This window comes from Plecotus auritus, assembly GCF_963455305.1.
Source record: "Plecotus auritus genome assembly, chromosome: 1".
NCBI lineage: Eukaryota > Metazoa > Chordata > Mammalia > Chiroptera > Vespertilionidae > Plecotus > Plecotus auritus.
Genome location: NC_137770.1, coordinates 101,117,089 through 101,130,084, shown reverse-complemented (window position 1 = coordinate 101,130,084; position 12,996 = coordinate 101,117,089). Strand labels below are relative to the sequence as shown.

The following is a 12,996-nucleotide window of genomic DNA, read 5'->3' as shown; positions in this document are numbered from 1 at the left end:
TTGCACACCTCCTACTGGGGATGTGCCTGCAACCAAGTTACATGCCCTTGACCGGAATCGAACCCGGGACCTTTCAGTCCGCAGGCTGACGCTCTATCCACTGAGCCAAACCGGTTTTGGCCAAAGCTTTATTTTATAGTCAGATCACACAAAGCAAAACAAGGGCAAGATATTTACAATGTTCATGTGAATTTCAAATCTGCTTCTTTCCTGTTGTTGCCATTCTCTGAACTCTATCAAGCCTTGTTTAGGCAGCACTTGCTGCACCCCCCGCAGCCCACATCCCTTAGCTACCTAGTACTGCAGGGTCGGACTATAAGGTCAAGCTTACAACCATAGCCTTTTGGCTATAATTGTGCTGGGAGGGCTTTGCCCTCCAAGCTGGGACTTGTATGTGGATTTGCCACAAGTCAGTCTGAGGCTTGAACCTGTCCAAACGCTGTAGCTGCTCTCCACATTTCCTTCTGCTTGAAATTGTACCCTCCCTTCTCTGCTTGGCAAATTCTTACAGATCCTTCCAGACATAGTTCAAAAGTCCTCTTTTCTATGAAGCCTCTTCTGACACCTCCAGGAAGTTGGACCCCCTTTAATCTGTGCTTCCCAATCACCCTCTGCGCAAAACTCCACTCTAGCCTTCATCACACTTTAGTCTCACTATCTGTTTACATGTCTGTCTTCATCTCTTAGACTCTGAACATCTTGAGAGCAGGTACTGTACTTCACTCATTTTTCTCTCCAAAGTGTCCATTTCAAACAGAGAAACTCAGGCACTTGGAGGGGTGAGGGACATAATGAAGGTCAGCCCACTAGTGTTACAACTCATTGTCCCAATGTCCCCACATATACCAGAACTAGTAATTTACTAAATATTGGAAGACATTTCTTAAAATTGATTTCTCTTCTTGCTTCAACACTATTTAAATAGCTATTATAGTTAAAATTTTTATTTATTTTTTTAAGATAAGGGGATTTGGAGACAATCACTCTTCATGGGCAATTTTTTGAGGTTATTGTGGCTGCTTGCTTAGGCCTGGCTCTATTTATATGAAACAGCATATTTATTGACTCAATGCCCTCAATTTTTGTGAATGTGTTTATGTACATCATCAAATGTACCTCCCTCAGTTATTTGGAATGTACCATTAAGTTAAAGTATTAGTTGGTGAGATTCTATTTCAATGTCTGTTATAGATCTGTTCTGGGTAAAAAAATCAGGGGTGGTCCCCTTTTTATTTAGGTCTAGTTCCCCATATAAAAGGCAGCATATTTACTGTTTTTAGTGTCCTTACTTCTATGAATGCACCTGTGTATATTGCCCAGTGTACTTTGAGTGAAGAATAGACTCTTAATTCTAACATGAACTGACAAAATTGTGTTTCAATGTCAGTTATAGAAGAAGCAAAATCTGGGTCTGAGAATGTCAAGAAAGGCCCCACACTTGTTTCAGGTCTAAGGTAGAAAGGTAAAGGCTAATGTCCACTAGGTAAATATCCGATGGGAGATGTTCTCTTGAGGTTTGAAAAAAATTAAACTGAAAAAGCCCAACTCTCACCTCCAAAAAAGTACATTTGTGGATTTAGCAGTCATTTGATTCTCCTGTTTTGGTTTTTAAAAACTCAATTCTCCTCTTTTTCTATATTGATTTTGGATGGTGGGCACACAGTGCAATATACAGATCATGTATCATAGACATCTACACTTGAAATCAATCACATTAATCAGTGTTATCCCAATAAATTCAATAAAATAAAATAACTAAAAAGATTATTTTAACATTGTGATGGACATCTATTATGTTTGCCTGCTCAAAATCCACTCCTTCTCCTCCTAGTAATAGCTTATCAGGGTTTATCTGATGGCTCTGAGTAACACTCTGCCAGAGGATTACAGTGCACTAGTTAAGAGCAGGGCTCTGGAGTGAGGCTGCTTGATTTTATTCACTCATGCTGTGTGATCAGGGGTGTGTGACTTAGTCTTTCCCAATCTTGGTCTCCTTTTCTTTAAAATGGAAATAATGATATTATCTACTTCATAGAATTGATGTGAGGATTAATAAAAAAAAAAAGCACTTAGAACAGGGCCCAATAAGTGTTAGCTATTATAATAAAATTTTTACATGACAATTTGACTTCCTTAGGGATGTTATAAACCTATCTTCTCTCATTGACTGTGGCTATAGAAGTCTGTAGCAGGCTGATCTATTTTTTGACTCAATACATGTGACATGATTTTTTTTTCTTTCTGAGAAAACAAAAGGATTATTTCTGAGAAGATGAGTAGTTTTACTAGGGCATGTCTTGATAATGAACACCCCTATATTTTCTGCTACTTATGTGCCTCTTCAATCTGTAGATTAAAATCTTTCTTCATTTCTGGAAAGATGTTATTTCTTCAATAATGTCTTTCAATATTTTTTGTCTCATTACTTCAGTCTCTTCAGAAGGGATAACATTTCTGAATATATTGAATTTCTTTTGTGTTTCATGTAATTTTATAGCAGATATTTGTTTCCATTTTATTTTCCCACTATAGTTGTCCCTTGGTATTTGTGGAGGATTGGTTCTAGGACCCTCCCATGGATACCAAAATCTGCAGATGCTCAAGTCCCTTATATAAAACTAGAGGCCCAGTGCACAAATACGCGCAGGGTGGGGTCCGGCAGCCCGGCCCCAATCAGGGCAGATTGGGGCCAGGCCTGTTGGGAGGAGGAGATGGTGGGAGGTGGGCCGGCCTGCCTGCCCAGGATGGGGCTGATCAGGGCTGGGCCAGCTGGGGGAGGGGCTATGGGCGATTGGCTGGCAGGCCATCCCAGATTGGGGTAGGGGGGATGATTAGGGGTGGGGCCAGCCATGAGGAGGGGATTGTGGGCAGTGGGCTAGCTGGCCCCGACCCCAAATGGGGTGCTGGGGGCCCATCCTGGGCAGGGCCAGCCGGGGAGAGGGGCTACAGAAGGTTGGCCTGCCGGCCCCACCCCGATAGGACGGTTGGCTGGCCGCAGTGGGTGTCATAGCGACAGGTTGGTCATTCTGGGCGTTTTGGCAGTCCCGTCACTGGCTTTTTAAATATATAGATGGTACAGTATTCGCCTATAACCCTGGCACATTCTACCATTTAGTTTGTCAGCTCTAGATTACTTATAATATCTAATACAATATAAGTGCTATGTAAATAGTTGTTATACTGTATTGTTTAGGGAATAATTTAGGGAATAATGACAAGAAAAAACCCCTGTACATTTCAGTATAGATGCAACCGTCATAGGCCTAATTAAATATATTTTCTATAGTGCATGTCAGCAACAAGGTAACTTTAAAAAAATATATTTTTGAGGCAAGGTTGGTTGAATCAGAGAATGCAGAACTTGATATGAGGGCTGACCATTTTCTTGATTTTGTCCTCTGCATTTTTTAAGTAATGGTCCTTAGATATTTTCCAGGTTTTTAGCAATTTCCCTTGTGCCATTTCCACTTCAGTCCTTATATTTATGGTTGTTTTGTTCCTGCTTTTTTCCTGAGCTCCTCCAGGTCATGTTTTAATTTCTTCTGTTGTCTTGCCCTGTATTTCCTGAGCAAATGCATCTTTAAGTTTTTGTTTTATATAAGTTATTTTTTTGGCACATTATATATTTGAATATAAATTTTACCTATTCTCTAGTAAATTTTTTTCTTATGTTGATGCTTCCCTACCATTTGTTTTTTCCTATTCACACTTTTTTTTTTTTTTTTAATTGGAGGAATTTTGTAAAGATTTTGTTCTGGTTCCACCTTGAATTTATTAATGTGAACTAGATGAGTTCTTCCATGAAGAAGGCTCATGTTAATGAGTGGGCCTTAGACATTGTCTAGGGCTAACTGGAATTTTCAATGGATTATGCTCAGGTTCTTTATGACCCAAATTCATGACTGAAGGTTCCTTTAGTCTTTACTTCTTTGCAAAGAGATCTGAAAGGGCCATGCTGAGCCCCTCTTCTCAACTTTGCCTCCCTGACAGCCTGCTTTTTACAGTGTGGTTCCTCATTCAGAGATGCCTTTCCTAGGTGTTATTGTAGTGTACCCTGTCCATGGCTTATGTTAATTGTCAGTTATAGGAAATATGTGCAAGTAACTCTCTTTCAACTATTTCTAAGAACTAAGTATACAATTCAAGGTGCCAAAAATTTTGCAGCATTTGTGAGATGAGGCCTCTAACACCCAAGTGTTGTCAAACAACTATTCAATGGGAGACTTTTAATAAAGGAACATTTTTTTTTTTGCATGCAATCATTCTTGTTCAGATTTAAACAAGTTTTTCATGTATGGTGTATATATATGAGGTCACCTGATAAAATATTTTTGACCAATATGATTTTGGACCAAACAGTTCTTAAGTTTTCAAAGATTAATGATATTTTAGATAAGCTTTTCATCATGTTTAAAAACAACAATACTGACTTACAAGTCCCCCAGATCACTGATCCTTAGGCAAAGAGCAAGGGGGGCGGGAATAGAGAGGAAAGAACTGAATAAGAAGGAGGAGAAGAAGTGGAGAGAAGGGAAGGAGAAAAAAATTCAAGATGTTTATGGTGGGGCATAGGAAGGTACAACTAGGATCTCAGTCATGCCTGGTTCCTAGTCTTCACATCTAACTTTTAACCCAAGTAAAATATATTATAGTTCTCCAAATATGTTTGAGGGAGGTGCTGTTAGCCTATCCCAACTTTGAGAGAGGTTCTCAGTAATCCATCTTGGAAGTTGGGTTTGTCAATTCGGTCTGTGTTTCTAAGAGCCAAACATTCCCTATTTGCTTTCCTCAGCCTGGAGAGCCTTTAGGGCCCAGTGGTTCTCAACTTTCCTAATGCCGCGACCCTTTAATACAGTTCCTCATGTTGTGGTGACCCCCAACCATAAAATTATTTTCGTTGCTACTTCATAACTATAATTTTGCTACTGTTATGAATCGTAATGTAAATATCTGTGTTTTCCGACGGTCTTAGGCTCTACAGCAGCGGTTCTCAACCTGTGGGTCGCTAGCAGGGTCGCCTAAGACCGTCGGAAAACACATATTTACATTACAATTCATAACAGTAGCAAAATTACAGTTATGAAGTAGCAACGAAAATAATTTTATGGTTGGGGGTCACCACAACATGAGGAACTGTATTAAAGGGTCGCGGCATTAGGAAGGTTGAGAACTATTGCAGGCCAACTGCCTGGGAAAGACAATCCAGCACGGAGGAGTGGCCGAAGGGGCGGCCAGGCTGACTTCTCACCTCTTTGGGGTCTGCTTTCAGGAGAGCAGCTAGCCTGCATTCAGCTTGTCAGAACCAGGCAGAAGGTGCTGGATGAAGTTTCCTTTACAGAGAGCAGACTTTTCCCCTTTTACAGTGAAATTGGAACAGTGCTGGGAAAATGGGACAGGTGTCTCCAATCAAGAGTCAGGGCTGTTTACCCAATCCAGCCCAGGGGGCCCCTAAGGGAGTGATAGTCTTGATACAGGGAAAACTAATTTTCCTGGACAAGAGGCAATCCCTGCAGGTTGGGGCCTGGGGACCCGCACGTGCATGCCCTCTGACAGGTGGACACTGGAAGGAGGCGGGCAAAGTGCACCTTCGTGAAGTAGGTCAGAGGGAACTCTGGGTTGGTTTCCCCAGCCCCTAAGAAAGGATGTTTCCAGGTACAGATACTGCCACCTGGGTATCCTAAGTAGGGTAGGGCTATGGAGGGAGTGGGGCAGGTGTTCACTTTCCACTAAGTCTCTGAGTTTGCGAGACCGAATAGCGGCCTGAGGAGAGAGGGAGATCAGGAGGGGCCAAGGAGGAGCGAAGGCCGGCCCAGACTCGCTGGCCGCTCTGGCCCGGCTGGGGCAGCCCGAGAGGCGCTCAAAGCCCATGCCGGGCCAACACCGAATCCACCCCTGCCCAGCAGCCAAATAACCCTGGGCGTTTTGCTCCCCCAGGGAAAACCAGGCAGCGCCTGGCATGTCCTGCTCGTCTCCCCTGCGCGTCTCCGGTCCCGAGGATCCCAGGCTGTCTCGTTGCCACGCGGTCCCCTTCCCCCCTCCCCGGCCACAACAGGGCGCCAGCACCGATTTTGCTGCAATGCGAATTAGCTCCAGCCGCCTGGTCGGGAGGGACTGACAGGCTCGAGGGGCGCCAGCGCGGGCCGCCGCCGCGGAGCCCAGTCCACGCCCACCTCTGCTCGCACCCCGGCCAACGCCTCGGTCGCCATAACAACCGGTCCCCGCCCTCAAGGCCCGCGCAGCCCGGGGTCGCAGGGGCTCCCGACCGCCCGGCCGGTGCTTGGGACGCGGAGGGAGAGGGCGCCCAGGATCCCCGCGGCCTCGCGTCGCCGCCCCGCCTCGCTCCGCCGCAGCCCAGCGCGACGCAGAGGCGCCCCCGTCCGCCGCGGGGGAGGAAAGCCCTCGCGTCCCCGCGACTCGACTTTGCAGAATAAAGTGTCCCCGGGGCCGAGCCCCGGCGCCCCTGTGCGCCGCACCTGCTCGCGTCCCCACACCAACCCCCTCTCAGGTTCCAGGGCGCACGCGGCGGCCGGGAGCGGGGCCAGGCGCTGACGGCGGTGCCTCCGCGCTCGGGGCGCAGGACATCCCCGAAGGCGGCAGCGCGGGAGGCGGGGAGGAGAGGGGGTGGGGGGAGGCGGCCGGGGAGGGCGGGGAGTCCGCAGCAGGAGGAGGAGGAGGAGGGAGCCGGAGGGCGGCCGGGAGGCGGAGAAGGGAGGCAAGAAAGTAGCAGAAAGTGAGGCTGGCAACCCGCGGCAAAGAAGCCGGGCGAGCGGCGGCAGCAGGAAGTCTGTGCCTGAGACCAGCAGAAATACGAGCCAGGGAGGGACCGCGGCGGCGAGAGTGAAAGAGGAAACTGCAGAAGAGGAAGCTCTGCCGCCGCAGCCAGTCTCCTCCGGCTCCCGCGCCGAGCATCCCCACGCCGCCAGCGCCAACCTCCGGGACACCCCTGCCCCGCGCCGCCCCCTCGCCGGCCCGGCGCCCCCTCCTCAGCGCGCCCGCCCCGGCCCCACGCGCCCGGCCGCGCCGCCCTCGTCTGCCATGGCCCGGGAGAACTGCGAGGGCAGCTCCTCCTGGAAAAAGCAAGCGGAGGACATCAAGAAAATTTTCGAGTTCAAGGAGACCCTCGGAACGTAAGTGGGGACCGGGGAGAAGAGGGCGGAGGGCAGCGGCCGCGGGTGCTTAGGCGGCTTAGCTGTCACCTACGCCGCCGCCACCTCCGCAGGAACGCTGGTCGCCACGTCCTCCTCGTGGGTTCTCGGCTCTGCGAGCACCCCGCGCGCCCAACGCGTGGGTCTGCGTCCCCGGAGGGGTGGGCAAGGCTACGGGCCGGGGAGCTCTGGGCTGTGGGAGGGTAGCCCCGCCGGCGGACAGCTTTACACTTCCCCTGACAACGCCGCCCTCTCCGCTTCTTTCTCTTCACGCGTGACTGTGGGCTGAGATGGTGGATCTTCTGTTTGTTGGCTGTGCGCGTTTAGTCACCGTGTGTAGGGCGCACCGTGTGAATGAGAGACGTGGTCATGAGAAAATCGAGCTTCGGTCGCTCCCATTTCTGTCCTTCCATCATGTATTCTTATAGAATGACCACCTGCACCTACTAGGTGTAGGCAAGACTTTGGGTGGCCACGCGATTGTGGAGGGAAGAATTTCGCAGTGTGCAGGGTCATGTGTGGACACACGCGCCTCACTGAGCGTGTGTCCATTTCACAGAGGCTCAGCCACACACGCTGGGGTGCCTGTCTCCGAGCAAGGTCTGGGAGTGTCGCTGTGCAGGCGGGTGCTCTCCAGGGCTGTATTTAGTCCGATGCCGGTGGCTGCGTCTCAAGAAAGAAATAATCAGAAGTCGATGGCGTGAATGCAGCAAGCATGTGCCACTCTGTTGAGCTACTGTTCCCTTTCTGCCCAGGAGTTGGTTTTTGTTTATTTTGTTTTAAGCGCCAGAGAATGGGTGGGGAGGCTGATTGTGAAAGAGAATCAGGCACTGCTGGATGAATCTGAAGTTCAAGTTATTTTCTCCACTCATGTGATCAATATCTGTTGCTGATCAATATCTGTCAGTATCTATTCACACACAGGTGCCACATGAACTGGACATTTTGCAGGGATTCATGGAGGCTGGGAAGAGAAAAAGGAGGTGTTGCGTAGGATAAACAGTGTGCTCTTTCTTTTCCTTCCTTTTCCTCTTTGTCTTGGTTTTCATTTGCTTTCCCAGAACAATATTTTGAAACCCAGATTGTCTTTGCTCCACACCCAGGGTCCATTGCTATTGTTTGGTCATTTTCCCTATCTCTGCCCCCAATATCTGTAGCGGGTCCCCCAGAATGAAGTTAGATTTTATTGTGAAGATGGCCTTCCCCGCCATGCTTCTGATTCCTGGGAAAGCACACTTGCTGAGCTAGAGAACAGGGTCTCCTAGCTTTGGTGCTTTGCTGCAGGGAGGGCACCTGTGGGTCTATCTACACCTTCTATCTTTGTTGCAGTGAAAACAGAATAGACACAGTCTGTTCATAATGAGGGGTTTGAGGCTGCCTCTCAGCATGGCCAGTTAAGGGGTGAGTTTTGGAGAGAATTTTTGAAAATTGCCATTGAGGTTTATTTGGGCATACGGGGGGTTGTGACTCTGAGATGCTCAGGCTACCAAGAGACTAGAAGCAGCCCTGACTTGTGGTCCCTACATGGGTTATGTGACTGTGGACCAGGGGACTGGAGAGAGTGGAGTCCCTTCATATGAAAATGCATCCCTTTGTATGGTGTGTGCCTGAGCCCCCCTCATGGTCCCCGGGCCTGCAGCTTCCAGGTTGTGTGATGCAGTGTCCCCTGTGACTCCTGCTCCCCAGGAGAGCCCACAGCCGCACCTCTGCAGTGGCGGGCTGCTGCCGAGGCTCAGTGAGCTGTGGCTTCATTGAGTTGCAGGAGCTGCTTGGGGATGACTGCGGTGTTTCCACCTCTGGGTGCAGGAGAGACTGTAGAGCTCTTGCAAACAAACCTCTTGGATTCTGGCCACGTTCCCTGTGAAGTTGGGTATGGGTCTCTTTTGGGGTCCCAAAGCTTTGCCTTCTGCTTAAAAAAAAAAAGTCTTTGATGAGGAGCTTCCCACCGAGGTCCTATAGTGCTGGCAGGAGTTCTAGAAGGATGAAACAAACAATAAAACGATCAAGACGTTTTTACTCACTGACATAATGATAATAGTAATTGTATGTGACTTTCTTAATTAAAATCTATGTAGCAGGCATCATACTAAGTGCTTACATGTATTATCTCATTTCACTATCATAATAACCTTATGAGGTAGGTATTTACTATTATCCCCAATTGGCAGATAGGAAAACTGAGGCAAGAGAGAGTAAGTGACCTGCAAAACATGAGCTAGATATTAAGTGGTGTAGCTGATATCTGAATCTAGGCAGAACCACTCATGATTACCCATACGGGGTTGAGCTACTTTGTGGGTTATGTAATGGCAAATGTTTAATGACAATGTGACTTAATTTTAGTATTTGGAAAGCTAATCTTAATATTAATGTAAAGAAAACATAATTGTGGGGCAACGTGCTATTTAAATCTGTAACATTTCAAAGCTTTGGGGTTATCAACATTGTCTCCTCAGACTTTCTAGAAGTGGTTTGAAGTTCAGGATGCCTGTTTCACCCTGGTTCAGGTCCTGTGTCTAAATAGAGAGGTAATTTCCAGTTCCTCAGGGTGGATACTGAGTAATGAAATCTAGCATAAATCAAAGGCATCAACGGTTACGACTGGGATTCATTTCCAAGGTACTCTGCAGGCTCAGTCATTTTGTTTGTCACACCTTCACCATATGCCTTTAAGATCCCAAGGCAGAGAAGCCCTGCCAGGAGCCAGACTGTCAGCTTGCAGTGTTAAAATGCTTTTCAAATAAAGCATTGTAAAGCCTGACGTGCACTCTGCCAAACTTTGTCATTTGATAGTTGGCTGCCTAACTCAGGTACCTTTCCTTGCAGAATGGAACACTTACTGTTGAAGCTTAAGGGTCTAGCTATTTAGTCTGTGTGGTCAGAGGGCCCTTGCTGGAGGGTGAGGCCAAATGGGAGTGAAGGCTTGCCCAAGAGGGTGGGAAACAATGCTGAGGAAGCAAAGGACAACAGAGGGAAAAGGACTGTCTTTGTGGTTTGGGCCTGGGTTAGCAGACACACCTCTGAGTCAGGCCTCAGGACAAACCTCTTACTCACATGTGGGCTGCAGTAGGCTGACTTTAAGAGGGAGTCCTGGAACCTAACCTTATCTCCTGATAAGGTGGTAAGACTTAATTACTAGTTATTAATCAGTGACATGTTTTCAGATCCTTGGCATACTACGAGAGCAGGTAAATGCTGTGTAACAGCAAATTGGGAGTGGTGAACATTTCTGTCGGTGTATTTGCTGAGGCTCTCAGACCACCTCTGCTGTGGATATCTTTTAACAACTTCTGAAACAAGAAAATGAAAACATGGTGTTTGGGGAAGCATACAGATGGGAAGAAAGCTTTGGCGTGGTGTCCAGGAAACACCCCAGACTCATGGAAGTCCTTCTGTAATTTCCACGTCATGAACAGCATCTGAATAGAGAAGGCCTTAGCACTTGGCAGGACACAGAAGGATTCTCCCAATAGGCCCCATTTCCCCTGGAGTGCAGGAACTGGCATGTCCCAGAAAGCAATCTTCATCTCTGCAGGGCATCAATACATGCTTTTCTTAGAGACTGAACATGTCCCATGGAAATAACTGCTATCTGTAGGGGGCTGGAGCAGGCACCATGGAGGATGTGAGCCTTGGTTCCTGGTCTGGCTCAGCCACTATGGGGTGTGTGGCCTGTGGGTTGATTGGTCATTTGCCTGGCCTCCTCATCTCTAAAATCAGGGAGGCAGGGAAGGTGAGATGGTTTTCAAGTGCCCTGACGAACCTGAGATTTTAAGGCTCGTCTGTACAAGGAAGGCCCTTGGTATTGTTCTTCAGGAGCTTTCCATGCACGACTAGGTACAGCTGATTCCTGTTTAGAGGGGCAGTTTTATGTCCAAGCTAGAAGCAAAGTGAGATGGCTAAGTATAGGAAATCTTATCCAACTTACTGTTAGTAGCATTGTGTGTTCCCTTTTTCATTAAGTGAGAGCCTGCTGGGTGCTGCTTTAGGAAGGGTACAAATAGAAGTTTCTGTGGGGCAAGTACTGTCTTTTCCCACTAGTATAATGTTTATATTCTTTATTCTGAAATTGCTCATTCAGTACACCTGTTGAGGACAGATGATTGATTTACCTGAAGGCCAGATGGAAAAGAGCTTCAGCTGTTCTTTCTTAGGGTATATGTAGGGGGAGAGAGGGAGACTGCAAAGCTCCTTGAGGTGGTTTATATATTTGACTGCCTGGATTTTTAAATAGTATGTATTCTGGGATTATTCTGAATTTTAGAGTCTGGGAGAAGTATTTGAAAGCATATTACCAAGAGGAAAATAAAGATGGGAAGTGCCTAGATTTCTACCCAAGGTTATCCCAGCTGCAGTATTTATTAGAAGCTTGCCCCCCCTCTTTCTTTTGAGGCATGATATCAATTCAGCTTCTCATACATTTAGAAATATCTATTGAACACCTGCTATATTCTAGGCACTGGGTGGGGGTGTTTGGCACTGAATAAACAGATAAAAATGCCTGCTCTCCTAGAGCTTATTGGTGAGGAAGTCGGAAAATAAAAACTATGAATAAGTAAAACACAGATTGTGTTATATAGTATACATGTTAGGGGGAAATAAATCAGGAAAGGGTTTTTTGGAGTGGGAGGGATTGCAGCTTGAGGCAGGGTAGCTAGGGATGGCCTCACTGAGGAGCTGGTATTTAAATAAAGATCTGACGGAGCCATGGGAGAGCTGAAAGTAGAATATGCCAGTTGGAGGGAACAGCAAAGGCTGAGGGCCTGGTGGTTTTGAGGCCTGGTGTTCAAGGAGCCTTGAGTGATCAGGGGGAGGAGAGTGGGAGTTGCGGTGAGACAGGCATGGCAGTAGAAGTGAAGTGTGGGGGAGCTCAGTAAACCTTACAGATCATAGTAAGGATTGTGTTAGCTCTAAAAACTTGGGGAACATTGGAGGGTCCTGAGCAGAGGAGTAACTTGATGCGACTTAGGTGTGTCCCTCATGGCTGTGGACACTGTGCTGAGGGACTGGTGGTCTTAAGGGCGGAAGTGGGGAGACTAGTTGGGAGGCCAATGCAGTGATGCAGGGGAGAGATGGTAGTGAGCTAGAACTAGGAGTCCCGATGGAGGTGATGAGAAATGATTGGATTAAGGATCTATTTTGAAAGGAGAGCCAATAGGAATTGCTGGTGGATTGGATATGAGGTATGAAATTCTCCAAGGATTTTTGGTTGAAAGAATGGTGCCGTTGGTGGTTTGGGTCAGTTTTCCCAAGGGTTTTCTGAGCATCTGTCTATGCTTTGGGAAGCTCTTGACTACAGTTTAGAGCAGCGGTCGCCAACCTTTCAGACCTCACGGACCACCAGTGGTCCACAGACCACCGGTTGGTGACTGCTGGTTTAGAGGGTAAGCCCACACCCTTTGGACTTCTGGGCTCCCTTTGTGGGGGCCTGTTGCATTTTAAGGTAAATTTCCTTCCTTCCGAGAGCTTGTGTCTGGAAAGGGCTTTTGAAGTATCTCCTCTTCTGTCACAGGGAGTAAGTTGGGATAGGCTAGACATGTTAGCAGCTGGAAAAACTGCTTAACTTTCTGTGAAAATTCTGGGTTTTGCCTTTGGAATGATCAATCTAGACCACTTTGATGGTAGGCCTAGAACCTCTAACTTTTCACTTGATTGGTGAATTTGAATCCTCCAAATTCTGTGAAAAATAATAAATATGAGAACTCTAGCTACTCTTTTCTTTGATAGGATGTATTATACTGTTTTTGGAGAAGAAAAGCCAACAATTTCTCTTGATTGAAAAAAGATAACAAATTCTAGTGTCCTTATTGAGTAGTAGGGTGGGATTTTGGAAATTGCATTTTTTGGATAG

General features: G+C 47.2%; 1 protein-coding gene across 2 annotated transcripts in view; it reads left to right on the top strand.

The window, feature by feature from the left end:
* Positions 1–6,666: 6,666 nt before the first annotated feature.
* CAMK1D (calcium/calmodulin dependent protein kinase ID) overlaps positions 6,667–12,996 on the top strand; it is a 395,298-nt gene continuing 388,968 nt past the window's right edge. Inside the window, exon 1 of one of the 2 annotated variants that reach the window (XM_080644055.1) lies at positions 6,667–7,127. In XM_080644055.1, the coding sequence (XP_080500181.1) occupies positions 7,036–7,127 (92 nt within the window). In that variant the 5' untranslated portion in view covers positions 6,667–7,035. The remainder of the gene's footprint in view (positions 7,128–12,996) is intronic. The other variant, XM_080644056.1, reaches the window with a different exon arrangement.